The sequence below is a fragment of the Heterocephalus glaber genome, unplaced genomic scaffold (genome assembly GCF_053883595.1).
Source record: "Heterocephalus glaber isolate CG9 unplaced genomic scaffold, H.glaber_assembly_v1.0 deba00001687, whole genome shotgun sequence".
NCBI lineage: Eukaryota > Metazoa > Chordata > Mammalia > Rodentia > Bathyergidae > Heterocephalus > Heterocephalus glaber.
Window position 1 is genome coordinate 7,735,065 of NW_028258412.1, and position 20,204 is coordinate 7,755,268.

The window sequence follows — 20,204 nt, forward strand, 5'->3', positions numbered from 1 at the left end:
CCTGGCTTGAGGTGATTTTCAAATAGAGCCCATTCTGATCAGCCTTTGGGGCATCCCTACAGGACCTACTCTAGTGCTGGTTCCTGGCTGTGGCTTGGCTTGACCCTAGAGCAGTGCAGAGCAGATAAGGTGTGTAAATTTAACAGCCTGCTCTTCTTTGTTCCCTAAGGAAAGAGCTACGATGAGACTGTGGATGTCTTCTCTTTTGGGATCGTTCTCTGTGAGGTGAGCCCTAGCACCAAGGCTGCTCCTGAGACAGCAGCCCTACCAGCTTGGCCCTGCCTCAGATGTGGGCTCCTCCTAGGAAAGAATAACTTGCCATAAAATTAACACAAGTGCAGTATTTTACCATTTATAAGATATGCCACATTTGAGCCTCACTGGTTCCATAAAAACAATTGAGCAAGTTTTTTTCAGATAATGAATCAGAAAAAAAAAAATCAGACTCAGAAAGGAGCAGTGGCTAGCTCTCAGTCACTTGGTCAGTAAGAAGCAGGTGAGACTTAGAGCTTCAGTAGGAAAGGCATAGTACTGTCCATTTAACTCTTAGACCAAATTAACCCTTCCTACTTCCTCCTGTTCTCCCTTCACAGGCCCTGGTGGTGCCCCCACCCTAAATCTGGCAACTGGAATAACCATTCCAGGAAGTTCTGGGCCCATGCTAGGTACCCTGAGGTACAGAGGAAGAAATGGAAAGATGCCTGCCTTTAGTAGCTTAGCAGTCACATGGCAGCATTGCTCGGTGTATCTGTCTCAAAGCCTTCAGCTGAACACATACATTCAAATGCTTCTGTAATTCCCCAAAACAAATTTGTAAGTGGGAGAGAAGAAAGATAAGGAATTGTTAGAATAATGATAAAACTTTCGTTTCCTTTAATAGATATAAATTGAGCAGCTAATATATACAGAGCATTAAGCAAGTGCCAGTGTTTAGACATGAATCAAATCCAAGACCTTGCCTCAAAGTCTTGACTCTGAGAGATGATAAGGCCATAGGCAGGATAGGGTAGGAAGAGTGGAAGCTGCCAGCCTACAAATATCAGTTAGAACATGGTGCTTCTGCTGAAGTGAACCCTCTTCTTTTTTTTAATTTTTATTTCTATTAGTACATATTTGCAATGCATAATGATTATATTCATGTAGGGAGTTGGTATATGTGCGTAACACATCTTAATTCTTTTTTTGCCCACTTTCTCCCTGCCATGAGGCCTCTTCTAAACCCTCCTCACTAACCAAACTCTCAATCAAGAGATGTCTGGGTTAGCAAGATTTGGAAAGATAGGGGTAAGGGACAGCTATCTATCTAATCTAGGTTTTTACCACTCCCTCTTCTGCACATCTGTATTAGTCAGTTTTTCTGTCTCTGGAACAAAATACCCAACACCTGCAACTTAAAGGAGAAGATGTTTATTTTGACTCACAGTTTGAGTGGATTCAGTCCATGGTCAGCAGGCTCCAAGGCAGAAACAACATGGTGGAGGGGCCTGGTGGAGGAAAGCTACTCACCTCATGGTGTCCAAGAAACAGAGAGAAAAGGGAAGAGCCAAAGATGAGAATACACCCTTCCAAATTATGCACCCAGTGACCTGCTTTCTCCAACCAGGCCCCACCTCCAAACACGAGAACTTTGGGGAGACATTTTAGATGTAAGCCATAACAACATCCTTCTGTCCACACACCAGCATCCCTTTCCCCTGCCATGTATCTGTGGCCCCTGTAGTCCTTCCTGACCAGCCATCCTCTCACTTATAGATCATTGGACAAGTGTATGCAGATCCCGATTGCCTGCCCCGCACACTGGATTTTGGCCTCAACGTGAAGCTCTTCTGGGAGAAATTTGTCCCCACAGACTGCCCCCCAGCCTTCTTCCCCCTAGCCGCTATCTGCTGCAAACTGGAGCCTGAGAGCAGGTTAGTATCTCACCCCTTTCTCTCAGCTCACAGGGTCCTGGGATGCTTGCCCCAGCATTAAGCCATCCATGAGCTCTTCCTAGGCATAAGGATAGCAGAAGCCTGGAGCTCAAGAATGTAGTATCAGACACTGAAGCTACCTGACAACTCTGATATGTCAGGTTTGAGGGCGAGGGAAATGAAGGCATAGTAGCAAGTGAACTGGGTAAGACACAGACACATACCCATTAAAATAAAGTTTAAAAGAAGAAAATTTGGGGCCAGGCATGGTGGCACACACCTGTAATCCCAGCACTCAGGAGGCTGAGGCAGTAAGATTGCCATGAGGTTTAGGTCAGCCTGAACTACATAGTGAGATCTTGTCTCAAAAAGAAGAAGAAAATTTGGGGTGAGGATGTAGCTCAGTAGAAGAACACTTAGCTAGCATATATGTCACCTTCCAATATTCAATATAGTTTATTCTCTTTGCCAACTTGATTTGCAAGGCAAGTACAAGACATACTTTTTTCATAATAAATAAACGTTTCATATTTTGCCCTGCATTTTCCATTTTACTACCTAGTCTTTGTCTTTATCATTTTATTGACAACATGAAATTCTTTTAAGAGGCTTTGAACATATTATAATCTACATAATGCAGATACATTCAGGTTTTTCTAGAAGGTATTAGCTACAGTGAGCAACTTTATGCATTTAGCTCATTTCTCTTTAAAATGCTTTAAATTGCCTTTATTATTCTTCTTTCATTATACCATAAAAGGCATCTCTCATATTTTCCAGTTTATACATTAGAGAACTAGAATTTTTTGTGTGTTTTTTCTGCTATCAGAAATCACAAGGCTAAGTCACGTGTGATGGCACGTGCCTGTAATCCCAGCACTCAAGAGGCTGAGAGGCAAGAGGATCTTCATGAGTTTGAGCCCAGCCTGAACTACATAGTGAGAATCTGCCTCAACAAAAGAGAGAGAAATCACAGCACTGAGGCAGGAAATATAGCCCAGTGGTAGAGCACTTGCCTAGCGTGGCTAAGGCCCTGAGTTTGATCCCCAACACTACCCCCCCCAAAAAAAAATATACACACACACACACACACACACACACACGCCCTAAACAATCCTCTGCTTTTTTCCATAGCATTTGTCACCTTCTAATATTCAACATAGTTTATTCTATTGTTTATGAACTCTCCTTAGTAGGCAAGTGCTCAAACTCCAACTCTCCTTGTTAGAATCCAAATTCCACAAGGTCAGGCACCATTATTTTATTCATTGTTATAACCCAAGCACTTAAAACAGCACCTAGCACATAATAGGCATTAACTATAAGTTGTTGAATGTACACTGATATTTAAATGACTGAAAAGAGATTAAGGGGGCGGGGGGAAGGGCCAAGCATGGTGGGGCACACTTGTAAATCCAGCACTTAGGAGGCGGAAGCAGAAGAATCGCCATGAGTTCGAGGCTAGCCTGGGCTACATAATTGAAGACCAGCCTGAATTACACAGCGAGACCCTGTCTCAGAACAAAAGAAAAAAAAAGGCGCAGGGGAGCCAAAAAGGGCAGCAGCATATTAGCAAATAGATACTGTATAGTTTCATATAGTTTCAGTTTTTCCTTAAGCTCTTCAATTGGTGTTATTGAAGGACTGCGGTATTCTGGGCTGTAAAAGAACAAGATAAAGATTCTCTCACCAGCAAATTTCACCTCTCAAGTAGATCTCTGGAAATCCTTGTAATTTTAAATACCACAGTCAGACCTCACCAAGATGGCATGACATTTAAGCAAGAATGAGGAGGAAAAGGAATAATCCTGAAATGTCCAGGGCAGTCAAGCCATTTCTATGGCACTAGGAGACTGGTGTTTGGGTTTTTGTATTTTTCTCTTTGGGAAGAACTTAGTCTGTGAAATGCTCTTTCCTGAGCAGATCCATTGGTGTGGAAACAGCAAATCTCAGAACTGGAAAAGGTCTTTAAAACAGCACTTAGGTGCTAGGGCTGGCATGCAATCCCCAGCACCGAAAAAATAAGTTTTCTCAGATAAATACAAAGGCCAGGGCTCGGGGTTTAGCTCAGTAGTTCCGCCACCTCCCTTGCAAGCGCAAGGACCTGAGTTCGACCCCTGGTACCAAAAAAAAAAAATACAAAGCCCAATTCCACCTTTGATAATTACATTTTCTCTACAGTGTGGGAGGGACTCTTCTCTTGGCCTTTTTTTTTGAGACAAGATCTCGCTATGTCGCTCAGGCTAGCCTTGAACTCACTATGTAGTCCAAGCAAGCATCAAACTCCAGGTAATCCTGCCTCTGCCTCCCAAGTGCTGGGATTACAGGCATACACAACCACACCCAGCTACATCTTTTTTAAACTATTACCTCCAGCCAGGCCAGGCTTCTTACAGAGCTATCTTTGATCTTTGCCTCTATACTGTGAAGTAACAGTAATATTATCCTGAGCCCATTTCTCACAGAGGCACAAGTGGGTTTGCCCCGGGGTTAAAGGGTTTGCCTGGGAAGTGGCTGAGCCACAGGACTGGATTCCTTCCATGTCACCCCATGGACATGCTCACGTTCCCCTTGTCTCTGATCCATCCCTTTTCCTTCCAGACCAACATTCTCAAAATTGGAGGACTCCTTTGAGGCTCTCTCTTTGTACCTGGGAGAGCTAGGCATCCCACTGCCTGCAGAGCTGGAAGAACTGGACCACACTGTGATCGTGCAGTATGGCCTGACCCGGGACTCACCCCCCTAACCCTGGCCCAGCCCCCTGCAGGGGGACATTCTACAGCCAGCATTGCCCCCTCTGCGCCCCATCCCAGGGCCATCAAGTTTTCCTGTGGATTGGTGGCTTGTTTAAAGGCAGAACAAGCCATCTCTACTACCTCCTCAGGAGGCGAGCGGGCGCAGCACCAGGGAAACATATCTCCACAGGTTTTGGGGCCTGGTTGCTGTCTGAAAATCCAACACTCGCCTGAAAGCTGTGAAGAAGATTTAAAAAAAAAAAAAAAAAAAAAGCCTGGATGCTGGGCTAGGAAGAATCTGTTACTTGGGACCACTTGGGAACTCCCTGGTTGTGGATCCTTGGAGGCTCTTGCTTAACACTAAATATGACCTAGACCTGCTGAGCAGGATTCCAGGGTGAACCTCCCTGTGGGCTCTGAAGTCTCTGGTTCAGCTGGTGCAAAAGGACTTCAAGTGGGTGTATGAACAAAAAGACTGGTAGCCAGGTGGCGGGTGGCACTTGAAGGGTGCAAAATGACAGTGATGTTCCCCTCTTCCACTCCAAGTCCTCCCCTCCCTGGAGCAGAGTAAGGGAGTAGATTTTGAAGAGTCCTTTAGTCAGTGTATAGTGGAACTGGCCAGGAGTCAGAAAAGGGCTGGTTTCTGTTCACTTGCTAGTGGGTGGCTTTAGCCAGTCCAGGGACTACATCAATGTGAAGGGGGACCTTGCATCACATATTCTCAAACTATACTACTGGAGACTGGCTGAGAACTTCTGAGCGATATCCTCTTTGTCTCAACAAGCCGTCATAGCACAGTAAGGGGCTGGAAGTTGGGAAAAAAGGCTGTACCCTATAGAAAGCCCATATTGTCTCGATGCTGTCACTCATACCCTGGTGGTCTCCTCAGTCAGAAGCCTGACATTTGCCTAGAGATAGATGGGATCTGGAGCACAGTGTGGCTTGTCACAGGTCCAGAGTCTGAGGAAGGAGAAGAGAGTTTCTGCAATCCCTTGACCTCATCCTTTTGGCAGCCACTGCTCAGCCTCAGCCTGGCTGGTCTGGACAGCAGTTTAGATTGGGAAGAGGTGGTTGCTGAGTCCCAGAGTTGAAATGGTAAGGGAGACAGCCCCCTGAGCTGGGCCATCTGGCTTCTATTCTCTACCTTCCTTTGTTGGCTGGCCCAGCTCATAGCTCCTGGCTACTACTTCCTGAGCCATATTCCAGGGCCATGGGCACTGGAAAGCCCTGGGGACACCCTCTGCCTTGACTGCCAGACTTCCAGGGACTGTACAGCATGAGATTTGCCTCCTCATAAGTGTGAGCTTGCAACATATTTAACAAAATCGGGAATGGGTTTGGGGTATATAAATGCAATGTGTGGTGGTTGTATGGGGGGGAGGCGGGTGATCCAGGAGAATGGTTGCTGTTAATATTATCTTGTTATATCTATTGGGTGATATGTGAACTATTGTACATAGATGAGTTGTGGGATGGGATGTCATCTCTGGCCAGAATTTGCTTGCTATGTAGACTGTACTTATGTGTGGAGTTGCAAGCTTGCTGTAGGGTTGAATCGTGGACTCTCAGTAACAGTATGGTTCAGCATCTTGTGGCTGGTTGTGCTTCAGCTATCCCCAGCAAGTGAGCTCGGCCATTGAACAGACTAAGTAAAATTTATTTAGACTAAATAAATTAAGCAGTTAACATAACTGACAATACTGAGAGTGAAAAACTGACTTGGGGTCTAATAAAAGTGACTTGAGAATATAAATGTGGAAGTTCTGCAGGCTGCTGCCTCACGTATCTATCTAACTCCCTGTCCTTATGCAGTCTTCAGCCTGTTCAGAGAACATGCACATCCCATCTGAGGCAGCCCTTTCTGTGGTCCAGTTCTGGGACCTCATCTCAGCCCCATAAAGTTACTGCGCCTGGCTCCCACCTGTGGGCAAATCCTCAGGAGGCCTCCACTCATCTGTAACATATGAACGCTTCCACAGACTGGGTAATCTGGCGTTCTCTCCACAGGGGTGCCTGCCACCTTCCTAATGGTGAAAAACAAATGCAAGTCATCCCACCCTATGTGTAGGAAGTGTTTGAGAAGACAATTCCTGTTTCTTGTTTCTGTACATGGAGGGTACTCTGGAGGACTAACATTGAGCAAGATGATGCTATCTGGTTGGTGGGAGTTCCTGGGCACAGTATAAATCCATAAACCCAAAGGTAAATTTTCCCAAGTACTCACAAAGCTTGAAGACTCTAACTTAAGGGTAGAATCTGGTTCCTGAGAAAACATGGTCTGAGGTACCCACTGCACCAGAACTATACAGCAGTATCTGGACATGGGCAGCAGTCACTCTGGTATACCTTCAGCTTGTTGACTGAGTCCTGCTAAAAGTTTTAAGAAATGCTCCCATTGGTAGCTTTCCTTCTAGTGCCCTAGGAATCACCCATGGGGACCTTCCTCAGCCACAGGCTGCTCCAGGAAGCCCAACGACCCCTCCCCTTCTGTTTATCTGTCCCTCCTCTGGGTGCTACAGCATCACCACCACCACCCCTTGTCTTCAGCTACTGACAAGGGCTATCTGAATATTCATTTTAACTCCCTCTATCTCAGAAAGCCTGCTGAAGGGGAAAGGACTTGTAGTGACCAACTCCTTTCTTGGGATACCCATCCTTCCTGCAGCATCAACCTCAAAGATTCCTGGTGATGACAACAATCAGAATGCAGAGGCTGCAGTTTCCAACCATTCTACTACTGCCTTCCATTTATACAGCCAAGATGAGCAAAGAGAAGGCCAGAGCTCACTGCACAGGTATTGACAGAGATAACCCAGAGCTTCCCAGGGTATGGGCGGAGTGTTCTTGGTACCCCACAAAAACATGGTAACATGGAGATGTGTTTTGTTTTTATGTAAGTCAAATGCACAGCAATTTCCCGTACTTTATACACAGATGTCAGAATGAGGTATATAAAACATGTATACAGAGAAATGTTTATAGAAAAGTAGAAACCAGTAATGTTCTCTTCTCCAGAGTCACTAACACCAAGGGACCCTTTGAGGCCTAGGTCCCCTCAGCAAATGGCTGTAGGGAGCACCCTCCTGAACAGAATGGGCTCCACTTATGCCCTCTCCACACTGGGCAGTGGAAGGACTCTTGACAAGGAATCTCTGGCTGGGGAACATTGCCGAGGCCTCCAAATGTGACATCAGGGCCTAGAGGGCCTGCTAAACTTCAAGTGCTGTAGAGGACGAACTGCTCGGTCAGGAAGCTGAGGCCTCCCTTCTGGCTTGTTCTGTGACCTTGGGCAAGTCATTTTACCTCTGGGTTCCTGTGTCCAAAAGGTTTGAACCCAAAGGCCCTTTCCAATGGTTCTATGATTGTTTTACAAGTTAGGGGTTATGACATCAGCCCCACTGCCTCATAGGAAGGTGCTGGGCTGGAAACCACAGGGTCACTTGCAAGTAGGGTACACTGCAGGGGCAAGTCCTGAAGTGCTTTATTATCTTGCCTCTGAGCTCATGCAAGTTAACCTAGAATCAGCTCAATGAACCCCACAGTGTATAAACCCCATGGGTTAACTGGTTCCTCTCTTACCTGTGCAAAATGGAGAGAGGTCACCACCCACCCCAGGAGAGAGATGGTCTGTGGCACCCCAGGTCCACCTCTGTCCCTGAGGCCTAAGGCAGGAGTAGATCCTTCTCTACTCTCTTCCTAAACGGAAGGTTTAGTGCAATTCTTCCCTTCCTTTACCTACAAAACAGGAAGAGTCCCTGGGCCCAGGTCCAGCCCACGGTTGTCAAGGCACATTACTGCCAGCAAGCTGGAGCGTGTCCAGCAGCCCCCAGCCTAGATCCCATTCACAGCCCAAAGTTGTGACTTTTATACAGTAGGGAGTTCCAGCCCTAATATTTAAACACTAAATACACATTTTTTTCAGTGCTACCTTTTGACCTGCTTGACCTTAACTATGAATAACAGTATATGCCACTCAAGCTCATGAAGAACAAACAGAAAGGCATAGGCTGAGGCCACCTTAGTAAAGCACAGAGGAGCCTGAGGGAGCTCCCTGTCTCCCTGGTCGAATTCCAGGGACACAAGCAATATCTGGAAGCCCTTGTCAGCAATACCACTATGGGAGCTGTGCCACCATCTCCATCCACAGGCAAAATCCAGCCCCACAGGATGGATGGAGAAGGAACATTAGGAGCATTGATAGGATCCTACTGAGCCCTCAGCCCACAGTGCTGCCCACTTCTTTCATGAGGATTTATCAAAGGCGGGGGTGGGGAGGTGGGTGTTAACCACAACACAAAATGTAGGTCCTCCTAGCTGTAGGAGGGTGGGCTGTCCTGCACCAGTTTTTGCATGGGCTCCTGCCGACTGAAGGAGCTCAGGCCCCAGGGGTGCCAGCCTCGCCTATGAGGGGTGTGCTGCCCTCCTGAAGGTCCACAGGAGTCTGGTTGCTGTGGACCACAACAGTCCTCTCATCCACGATCTCACAGGTAGGGTTGGTAAAGGCAGACAAAGGCAGAGTGATTCGCTGCATCTCCCTCTCACACACTTTCTGGTCATGTTGCTCTTTCAAGTCCTTCCCCCTAGAAGGAAAAGAGGGAAGTATTCAGTCTGTGCCTTCTGTATGACTTTTCAATTAGATAGCACCCCTGAAGTCTGGGGGGGGGGTCGGTGAGGGAAGGGACAGGGACCCTGGTCACAGTGAATCACTGTGTGAGCCAGGACTAACACAGGTCCAAGGTACTAGATTTCCATTCTGTCAGAATGCCTGAAACTTACTGGAGTGCTTCCCTCAGGTCTGTAAAGTGAGAGTGACAGCAGTATGAAACTCCCACAGCATAGTAGGGCTCAATGCAGATAATGTAGAGGAAAGATACAATTTTGTTCTTTTAGCCCAGGGATCCAAGAGACCCAGAGAACTAGCTATTCCAGCTTCAGCCCTAAACTACAGTTATCCTGAAAACTGACTTGACCTTTGTGCTATGAGACAGCTGTGTGAAAGTGTGTGTGTGTGTGTGTGTGTTACTGAAGGATTAAGTCCAGGGCACCCCTTTCTGAGACAGGGTCTCACTAATTTGCTAAATTGATGAGCCTGAGGTTGAATTTACAATCCTCCCTCCTCAGCCTCCCCCAGGTATACAGCATCACACCCAGCTTCCCAAGCCTTTCTTTTTAATTTTTAAATTTATTTTATTTGGTTTGATTTTGTGGTTGTTTTGTGCTTTTTTGGTTGTTTTTTGAGGCAGGGTCTCCCTTTGTAGTTCAGGCTGGTCTCAAACTCTCCACAATCCTCCTGCCTCAGCCTCCCAAGTGCTGGGATTACAGGCATGAGCTACCATGCCCTATTTATTTGGTTTTTGAGACAAGGTCTCACTGTGTAGTTTGGGCTGGTCTTGAACTCATTATGTAGCCCAGGGTAGCCTCAAACTCACAGCAATCCTCCTGCCTCAGCCTCCTGAATTCTAGGCCTACAGGTATGCACCACCACACCTGGCTATAATTTTTATTTTGAGTCAGGGTACTGCTAAATTGCCCAGGCTAGGCTCAAACTTGTGATTCTTCTGCCTTAGCTTTCCAGAGGGCTGGGATTAAACATGTGGGCTATCACACCTGGAAAGACAGGCTTCTGATCCTAAAACCCTAGTATGTGAGCCCAAACTGTAAATGAATCATCCTCAACAAATGCAGAGGGCAAAATGGACTGAGAGCTTCTCTGGTCAAAAGGAACAAAAGAATGATCAGACCTCAGAGTTGTCATATATGCCTTTGAAATTTCACGGTGTTCAGCGACCCAATCAGACCATGGTGTTACTCTGCTCTACTCATGTACAGTGCTCACTACGTGCTAAGGACTTAATATACATTATCTCCCTTTGTTCTCAGCTCAAGCCCAAGAATTAAGTTACTCACTTTTTAGACAAGGAAATGGCCCAGAGAAGTTTAAAAAATGCTCCAAGAATATGGTGGGTGAAAACCTAAGTCTGTGAGCCCTGGCTACTGCTCAAAGAAGCTCTGATCAGGGTCATCTTCTGAAATATAGATGGGGCAGGACTCAAACCCAGTGTTTCTGACCACACATGAAGGCCCCTTCCTGCTAGGCTTGGACACTCCCGGTGAATGCCCACCATGTTGCACACCAGAACCACCATCCAAGAACCTAGGTCAGCATCTTCTGAAACCAGCAACTTGAGCTCAGTTGCCAGAGGAAATCCCTGAAACAAGCAGCAAATGTATGACTTGGTAAAACAACACAGGGGCTTGCTTCAGACCTCATCAGGGTCATAACCATGGGTACAATGACAGAAGCCTCCAAGGACTAGGGAAAGAACTAGGGGAAGAGGGGCTGGAGGAGGAAGAGTACACAGGTGCTTCAGAACTTTCTTTAAATTATCCAGTTCTCTGGCCGGGGATTTAGCTCAGTGGTTCCAGCTCCTGCTGCATGAGCACACGGCCCCGAGTTCGATCCCCAGTACCAAAAAAAAAAAAAAAATTATCCAATTCTCTACTTGTGTTGTATGTAGTACCAGCTCAGCTTTAGCTATGTGACACTGGGCAAAGAGCCTCTTTTGAGTCTTCATTTCCTCATCTGCCTCAAAATAAGATAAGGAAAGTGAAAGCATTTTGAAAATACTGAAATTGGTGCATTAAAAAACTCATAGGAAGTAATTATGATTTGCCCTAAATATGACCTGACTCATCAAGCAATGTTATCTTAACCTGGTTTTCCAAGGAAACTCTTACTAACCAAGGCAAGTATCATTTGTGACTTCAGTAATCTGCTCCTCCAAAGGCCTTAATTTCATCTTCTGTAAAATAAGGAGTTGCCCATGATAATGTCCAGAGCCCCTGATACTCTGTGAGATCCCTAACATGAGATATTCTCTGATTCTCTATTTCTCATTGTAAGGTCACAAGAGACAGATTTGTGAGCTCATTCTCCTGAGTCATCCTGGGCAGCTGGGAAAATGACTGAATTTCTGAACATCCAAGCTGAGGCTCCTGCCTCATCCTTCTCATTAGCTTCTGTACTGAACACCATTAACTCCCATAGCAGAAAAATTCCCAGCACACCCAGGGGGGGACATGGAAGTATATGATATTCAAGAGAGAGGGTCATCTAGACCAAGTGCTCCCCATCCACATCCTGAGGATAAGTGGATAGTGTTCATCAGTTATGGGCTACTACCACACAGAAGTAAACAAGACCTCAATAAAATAAAATGCAAGATTTTTCAAGGCTGCCCATATGGGGAGAAGTTTGAAAGGTCTGGATTTAATTTTAGTAAGGGAGCTTCCAAACCAGTAGACAACCAAGACAACTGACAAAAGAGATGGAAGTGTCTAAGTGTCTTTTGCCAAGATCTGAATTTCAAAATTTAAGGAGCAGGGAAAGCCAAGAACTCATAACTTCCTGAATACTCACCAAGGTAGCAGGAAATAGATTTTCCATCATACCCAGAATAAGAAGAGCTATCTTTGTTCCTACTGGATGCCACACATTTTATATATGCACCATCTTTTTTTTATATGCACCATCTTTTAAATCTCTCCAACCTTGTAAAATAATATCCCACCCATTTTATATATGAAGAAACAGGTTTTGGAGTCTTGACTCCAGAGCCCTGCTTTCTTCAGTTACCTCCTTTACTAAGCATATGGCTGTGGCCTGCTGATCTGATGATAATGGTCAGGATGCATCTTACACAAGTCTTCCGGGGGAAAAAAAATCAATTCATACTAATGGGGCAGAGCAGGGCTGGAAGAGCAACCAAGGGTAAAGGAAGCAGATGCTAAGACTAGTCTCATCCATTTAGAAGCCTGTAAACATACTCAACCCCACATGCCTATTGCTGCCTGTGAGTCCTGGAGATGGAATGGCTGCCCCAGCTCCCTCGGGAGGCCAGAGAGTGGCTTCCAGGCCTGCTACACTGACCACTGGGCATCCCAGGCCCCACTCCCTGCCTTGGTGGGGATGTAGGCAGCCAGGCTGTTGTACAGCAGCCAAAAAAGAACAAAAGGCTTATTCACTGTCTCAGTTCCACTTCCAGGGGAGTGGAGTAGTGATGACTTACTCTTTCCCTCCCCTTTTTATCAGAAAATAAGAACACCTTTGGAAGCTAGTGCAGACATTGTACTGGTACAGGGACAGGGAGCTGCCCAGTGGCAGACTGGTCATCTGAACTTCCTGGCCTAGACTACTAGGACAAAGACCCTGAGAGGAAGCCTGGTGCCTGTCCACCATTCCTAGCCAAGGGAAAGCTCCATCTCATCAGCCTCAAGGCGTTTGGCAGAATTCAAGCTTGCAATAATTACCCTGACTGCTCGGGGTGAGAAAAACGAGCTGGGCTGGCCGGAGAGAACAGGTATGGATGTAGCCACTGCCTCTGACTTCTTCCCCCAGGCTTATGGAACCACCGCAGACCTTCAGGTAACTCAGGTTTCTTCATTTACTACTCTGACACATTGCTGATTTCCTAGTCATACACAGTGCTGTGCCACCCTGCTGCTCAGGACTTGTCTCCCAAAACAGCTACAGGTTATGAACACCAACTATATGCCCAAACTACATGGTCTTAATTCCATCCTCACAACAAAATGTGGTATCTATTCTGATGTCTACTTCAGAGATGGGAAGGCAGATGCAGAGAGAGTAAATCATTTGTTCAAGAAAATGGCATAGCTGGGACTTGAACCCAGTTCTGCCTTTAGCCACCACCAAGTACTATTATCCTTTTAGGAAAAATTAGAGCTGAGAGGAATGTAATATGTCACTTGCTGCCCCTATTTTACCAATGAGGAAACTGAGGCCCAGAGAAGGTACATAACTTGTCCAGTATCACATTCAGAATTGGCAGCAGTTCCAGATCTAGATTTTTGGTTCTTTATATATCTACCCCACCATTTGGGGGAAAGTTTCTATTTTCCCTAGTATCAGGGCCGGGGATTTAGCTTAGTGGTTCTGCCACCTGCCTTGAAAGTGCAAGGTCCCGAGTTCGATCCCTGGTACCAAACAAAACAAAACAAACAAACAAACAAAAAACCTAGTATCCTTTGCAATTCAAAACAAATTTACAGAGGCTTCTGGACCTTGAAGGACTTTTTGGAGATACTGAAAATTTTTTATTTTTGAGACAGGGTCTAAGTTTTCCAAATTGAACTCAAACTTAAAATTCTTCCGCCTCAGCCTCCCTCAGTGCTGAGATTAAAGGCCTGCACCATTGTGCCCAGCTACTGATGAGGTTTTAGACATATTTTATTGGCTATGTGGCTTGGATATGGTACTTAACTTCTAGGCCTCATCCTGTCATTGTAAAATAGTGTAATAGTACTTTTTGGATGGTAATGAGGTTTAGGTGAGATCATCACAGAAGAGCATACAGTAGGGCCTTTACTAAGAAAACATGAATTAAATGTTGGTTGATATTGTGATTATCATCGCTTCTCGGCCTTTTGGCTAAGATCAAGTGTAGCTATTGTGATTATCATTTGGTATTCAACTGAATACATGTAATAATGGTTTAATGGTTTCTCAGATGGGTGGGTGTAGAGGGGGAATATATTCCCATTTAACAGACAGGATATCAAGGTTGAATCTACACTCAACTTACAGCTCTTACCAGGACACACTGTTCTCTAACTGTGGGGATAGATAGGAACTGAGATCTGAGAACTTCTCTCTAGCCCAGATGTGGTTTCCTGTTGTACAGTCTGTTCTCAAAGCACATTTACTAAAGAAAGGGGTGGTACACTGGTTAATAACAGGGAGTCTGGGGACTTGATGTCTTCCTCTAAGTTTATAAGAAAGTAAATTTAAGCCATAGGACAGCCTAGAAGAGCAAATCCAGAGAAAGGAATGGCTTCCTCATCAGGCACCAGAACTGAGCTTGGAATGAAGAACATTTAGTCAGTTCCAGGTGGATGACCTGGAAACTGTCACAAGACTGGAGGAGAGCCAAATGCTGTCCAGTGGCTAAGGAAGGAGGAAATATTTTAAGGACTAAACTCAACAAACATTGTTTGGGTCTGACTATGAATTGTATGGGTGGAGGGAGCACTACATCATCTCCTCTTAACTCTGGTTTCCCCGGACCTGCCATGTCAACCATCCCACTGTGGACCACAACCTCAGTCTGAAAGTCAGGATTCCTTCTGGGTCAGCATTTCCCCTCTCTGGACCTCTGCTTCCTGAATCACAAAAAATCAGAGAAGGAATGGGCTTGGTGAACACTAGTCCAGTACCTACATTTTACAGAAAAGAAAAACAGCTATTGTTTACTATTTACTATGTGCCACCAACTATGAGCTAAGCAGTCACGTATCTTAACCCCATAGCAATACTCCAGAGTAGAAAACAGAAGCAGTTTGCCCTGGGCCAAGGATGTAGCTCAGTGGTGCTTCGACTGCCTGGCAAGTGCAAGGTTCTGACTTCGATCCCCAGTACCCTGGGGGGAGGGGGGCAGTTTGCCCAGAGTCCCATAGACTATTAGTGGCAGGGTAGGATTTCTCTTCACCAAATATCAGATGTCTAACCTCAGGCAAGGTGGTTACTCTCTCATCTTTATTTCTTCATCTGTACACTGGGATAATAGCATTTACCTCGTAAGAGTGACTGTGACAAATGGGTTACAGCATGTGAAATGTCTGAAGCAGTGTCTGATGTAAGGTTTGTTTGCTACTGTTGTGATTATTATTACCCATTACTTCCGCTTTCTCAAATGCAAAAACAGGAGGTTGACTACAACACCTCTATAGACAACCTAGGACAGTGATGGGAAACCTTTTAGATCTTTCAATGATAACAAACAGCCTGCTGTGGCACAGGCCATAGGTCCACCACCACTGCCCTAGGTTTATATAATGCTGGGTGAACAACTGGGGTTATGGGGACAGAAATGGCTCTCACCACTGGAAAATACAGGCCACTGAATCACTTTCATTACAAGAAGTCTTCTCAAACCAGAAGAGAAATATCACAGATTGAGGGCGCTGGAAGTGAAATCCTCTAATTTTCCTCAAGAGTAGTAATTTTCTAGAGTCAGCCAGTGCTATAAAAAGTGACTGTGACTCTTACCATGCATACTTTTTGAGCCCTTTTAATTAATTAATTAATTAATTTTTTTGTGGTACCAGGGATTGAACTCAGGAACCTTGTGCTTGCCAGGCAGGTGCAATGCCACTGAGCTACATCTCCTGCCCCATCCCCCCTTTTTTTGAGAGACAAGGTCTCACTAAGTTGCAGGTTGGCCTTGAACCTGTAACCCTCCTGCCTCAGTATCCCAAGCAGATGGGATTACAGGCATGTGCCACCACACCTGGCATGCATCACTGATTTTGAAAGTCTTTCCTACATAGCATCCTTCAGAATATGTATTCCTCCTCTTGCTGTCCTAGCCACAGATCACATTCCTGAGTTTCCCGGGTGGCCTCTTTTACTTACTCATGTATGGTGAGGGGTAGCAAACACTCTTCTCCAACTCACTTTTTTCTTTCTACCCTAGGGGAGACCCCAGTGCTTCTGGCTGAGGAAATTTATGTCCCAAATCCAAAAACAGTGGCTGAGAACCTTTTCTAGTGAAAAAAAAAAAATTATAACTCACAGAAGGAATTCAGTTTCCAGGTCCCTGCATAGAGTATTCAGTCTGATTTCTTCAGTGCTGCTCACTTCCATACCAGGCATTTTGAATCAGACAGCAAGGAATTTATTATCGACAGAGTTGGATTTTAATCCAAGTTCTGTCTCTCCTAGGTAGTGTGACACTGGATAAGTCATCTCTCTGACAAAGGCCTCATCTTTAAAATGAAGAACAAGAACCCCTACCTCATAAAGCTTTTGGTTGAGGAGTAAAGGCACCAAAGAAAAAGATTTGTCCAAGGTCACTAGCTAAAGACTAGAACCAAGTCTCTACATCTTGAGCTGATTTTCCTTCAAGATCTTACTTCCTTCTGGATAAGAAAGCCACAGATTTGATTTGATTTTGTGCTCTTTCATTCCTTTCTCCTCCCAAGAGAGCCTAGAAGAGAAGCTACTGACCTCTTGTAGGTGTAGCCCAAGATGATGCCAGCTCCAATGGCGATGATGATCACCATCATGGTAATACCCAGCACATATCCTGCCAAGGAAAGGACACAAGGTCCCATTAGCCACACACCTCAAACAATGAGCAAATGACATCTCTTGATGAATTCCAACGAGGGCATTGGTGAGGCTGCCATACCCAGAGTTCCCAGGTCCTTTTTCTCCTTGGAGTTCATCCGCACCCGCTGGCTGATCCCAATAACTGGCTGCACAGCTGCAGCCTCACTCCGGACGGGCAGGGTGTTGGCAGGAGCAAACACCTGCACCTCATCATCACCAGGCACTTCAGACATCTCCTCAGGCTCTGTTGTGAAGGCAGGGGGTGCCTGGGAAGTGGTCTCTAGAGATGAAGTGGGAAATAGCTTGCATCAGCGACTGTCCTGAATGAACTCCACAGTTGAACACGGACCAAATGTTTGAGGAGGGGAAAGTGTGGGAGGTCCACCTTAGAAGGCTCCCCCACACTGAAACCAAACCCTGCCCCAAGGCAAGCTCTGCCCTGAGAGGGTCGCACCATGGCCGGGATGTGATCCAAGGCAAATGTGAGGGCAACATCGCAGGCAAGGGTCTCTCTCTTGCCTTCCAAATCTCCACCTCTTCAAATACGTGCTATCTTCTAAGACCCAGCTCAGTTGCCCTCTTCTTCAGGAGTCCCTCCACCTCCACGCCAGTCAACAATCCATGATTCATTCGAGCAGCTCATATTTTGCACGCTATATACAAAGCTCTGTGTTAAACCCTGATTATCTCATTTAACTCTAGAGAACTGTCTTGCTTCGGAAGCAATAACAATATTGCCTTCTGGATTCTAACCAAGATTCAACTCTGGACCCTGCCTTTGCCTTTGGTAAATTGCTGAATTTCTCTGCGTTTCAGATAGTTCAAACAACTTGTTGTGGGCATGGCGGGCAGGGGGGTATGTCTAGCACACAAGAGACACCCCACAAACGGTCTACAAACGCTGACGCTGACGCTGACACAACAACAGCCACTCCTCACGGTGGAAGGACCCAGCTCGCCTCCCACGGTTGTTTACTTGCACTCAAGGAGAATGAGCTCACTCCGAGCGGCGGCCGCGGCCAATAGGCTTTAGACCCCGCAGCCTGGAGACAGCCCTGACCAATCAGATGGGACGGGGGCGGGGTGGGACCGGCCCGCTCCGGTCGGCCGCACGTGCGCGGAGGGTGTCACCTCAGTTTCCCAGTCAGACCCCAACTTAGGGGTCCCGGAGTGGTCCTGGGCTGGTACCTGGGCAGCGCGCGTCCTGACAAGGCACTTTCTCAGGGGTGCCGGCCTCGCCGCTGACGTAGCACCAGGGCCCGCGCGGGTCGCGGTCTGGATTCCGGCAATAGTTGTGGTTGCCATAGCCTGAGAGGGGAAAGAAGGTGTAAGTTGGGGCCAGGACTGCCGCCGCCCGCCAACCCCAGCGAACGCTCACCCAACTCGAGGGCAGACCCCAGGCCGCCCTGCGCGTCCAGCCAGTTGAGGCAGCGGAGGCCCGGCGCGGGCGAGGGCTGGTCTTCCCGGTACAGGTGTCCGTGGTCCCAGAAGCAGCCTGTGAGGAAAAGGAGCCCACCCAGCCCCGGACCATGAGTGGAGCGACCCACGGAAGGCTCTGAGCGGGTGGGAGCCCGGGCCTACCCTGGCCGCCCTTGTTGGCTGGGGGACCCACAGCCTCTGCTCCCGCTATTTGGAGGACAGCCTTGCCTGCCCTGGTGGGCTGTAGTGAGGTCCAAGTGAAAAAAGAGTGAGCTCCCGAAAAGCCCCTAGCCCTCAGCGCGCAGTATTTGCTGCTGCTATTGCTGCGTTTTTTGTTTTTAGCAAGCCAGAAAGCGCTGCAGAAGTGCAAGAAATTGATACTCTTGAACTTGTGGCCACTTTGTACGAAGAGGAAACCTAGGGTCCCTATATGGAGATGGTGGGAGTGGGCAGCCAGACCTGGAAGTCACCCACGTTACATAAACTCTGGTGTTTCTCCTCCACGGATACGGCCACCTGCCAATTTAACAGGCAACACTCCCTTCAGGAGAATTTTACAGAAGCCTTGAGTCAGGAAGAGTCAAGAAAGCGTCAAATGTTGGGAACCTACCTCATCACTGCCTGGCTATGATTCCAAACTCCCACTCCCCTCAGCAAGAAAGCCACGGGAAGACAGGAAAGACGGGCCTGTGCTCTGGCCACACCGTGCGAAGGGCGTAAAAAGAACAGGATTTGTGGGGTAGTGGCGATGAATTCCCAACCGCCATCCACTCGGAAGGGGAAAAAGAAAAGTGACTACTTGTCTTTGTTCTTAATGGCAAAGATGGAGCTCCAAGCCCCTGCAAGGAAGGGGGTGGGGGTTCTTTCATTGGACGACAAAAACCAGCTAAAGGCTTCATTTTCCTGCCATTCTGACTATGGAGATAGGGGGGTTTACCCATTCAGTTTAAATTGCTGCAGAAAGAAGATTGTAATCTCACCTCCAGATCCATAGGCTTCTGCTAGGAGCATGTTGCTGAGAAAGAATGTTTGTACCCAGGCCAACAGCATCCTCTCCTCCGTTCTGCAGGTGATTGAATAACCAGTGTCCACCTGGGGTTCCCTTTGGCAGCAGCTTTGCCTTCCAGCCTCAGCCTTGCAGCCGGGTCTGCTCTCGTTATGCTCTTCTGGTAAACAGCCTCTCTTTAGAGCTGGGAGCTTCCCAGCTAGCTTGCTGCAGCGGGAGGTGTTTTTCAGCTGAAAGGCGCCCCCTGGGTCCTAAGCCTCCTATGCCATGCAAGATCACTAACCCTAGGCCTAGAGAGGAACTCAGCCAAGTGAAGAGAGGCTGAGTGGTTCAGGTTATGCTTAGCTGTGGATCGGTTTGAGACCTGCACAGCCACATCTTCAAGGCTTTTCATCACTTCTGTTTGCATTTCTGTGAGTATAGAAAGAATAATTCTGTCAAGGGAGGTCATGGGGGTGGGGCATTATAAGTACAAAAGCAAAGAACATTTTAGGGAGGGGATGCTGGTTACAACCAAGAGAAATTCAAGACCACATACACTGCACAAATGAATATGGAATGGAAGTGACTTTATGCCTATTGATAAAAGAAGGGGCTTTGTAGTTTATACATGTTTATGAACACTGGCATATATATATCTGTGTGTGGTACTGGGGATCAAACCCAAGGGTTCTCTACCACCGAGCTACACCTCCAGTCCTTTTTTATTTTATTTTACTTTTATTTTTTTTTTTTTGATACCAGGAATCGAACTCGGGACCTTGCGTTTGCAAGGCAGGCGCCGGAACCACTGAGCTAAATCCCTGGCCCAGTCCTTTTTTATTTTGAGACAGTCTAATGAAATTGCCCAGGCAAAACTCAAATTTTTATCCTCTTGCCTCAGCCTCCATCAGTGCTGAGATTATAGGCATGTGCCACTACACTTGGCTGCTTTTGTTTGGTTGTTTATTGGTACCAGGGATCAAATTTGGGTCCTTGGAATTTCAAGGCAGGCTTTGGAA

The 20,204-nt window shown here is 46.7% G+C and overlaps 2 protein-coding genes and 1 pseudogene across 4 annotated transcripts in view; 2 read left to right on the plus strand and 1 right to left on the minus strand.

The window, feature by feature from the left end:
• The window catches only part of Limk2 (LIM domain kinase 2), a 65,713-nt gene extending 59,315 nt beyond the window's left edge, over positions 1-6,398 (plus strand). For both annotated transcript variants that reach the window (XM_004843476.4, XM_004843477.4), the window contains 3 exons: positions 170-225; positions 1,753-1,910; positions 4,512-6,398. In XM_004843476.4, coding sequence (XP_004843533.1) covers positions 170-225; positions 1,753-1,910; positions 4,512-4,656 — 359 coding nt within the window. In that variant the 3' untranslated portion in view covers positions 4,657-6,398. The remainder of the gene's footprint in view (positions 1-169; positions 226-1,752; positions 1,911-4,511) is intronic.
• A 1,118-nt stretch (positions 6,399-7,516) lies between these two features.
• On the minus strand, positions 7,517-19,425 carry Pik3ip1 (phosphoinositide-3-kinase interacting protein 1). 2 transcript variants are annotated; one of them, XM_004843480.4, is made up of 6 exons: positions 19,178-19,425; positions 18,157-18,273; positions 17,967-18,086; positions 16,858-17,058; positions 16,674-16,752; positions 7,517-9,225 (listed from the first exon to the last, which is right to left on the minus strand). In XM_004843480.4, exons 1-6 carry the CDS (start codon positions 19,245-19,247, stop codon positions 9,021-9,023), a joined length of 792 nt encoding a protein of 263 aa, XP_004843537.1. In that variant the 5' UTR covers positions 19,248-19,425; the 3' UTR covers positions 7,517-9,020. The 2 variants fall into 2 exon arrangements, with proteins under 2 accessions (XP_004843537.1, XP_021112884.1); XM_021257225.2 differs by having other exon boundaries at positions 17,967-18,273; positions 19,178-19,404.
• Positions 14,077-14,244, plus strand: LOC147821964 (U2 spliceosomal RNA; annotated as a pseudogene).
• Positions 19,426-20,204: the final 779 nt, after the last annotated feature.

Bases quoted from the DNA above. Each gene is read 5' to 3' on its own strand.
- Pik3ip1 (XM_021257225.2), bottom strand. The intron at 17,059-17,966 runs GTACCAGCCCAG...CTTCATCTCTAG, and splicing joins TCAGGACGCGCGCTGCCCAG to AGACCACTTCCCAGGCACCC. The intron at 16,753-16,857 runs GTATGGCAGCCT...TTTCCTTGGCAG, and splicing joins AAAGGACCTGGGAACTCTGG to GATATGTGCTGGGTATTACC.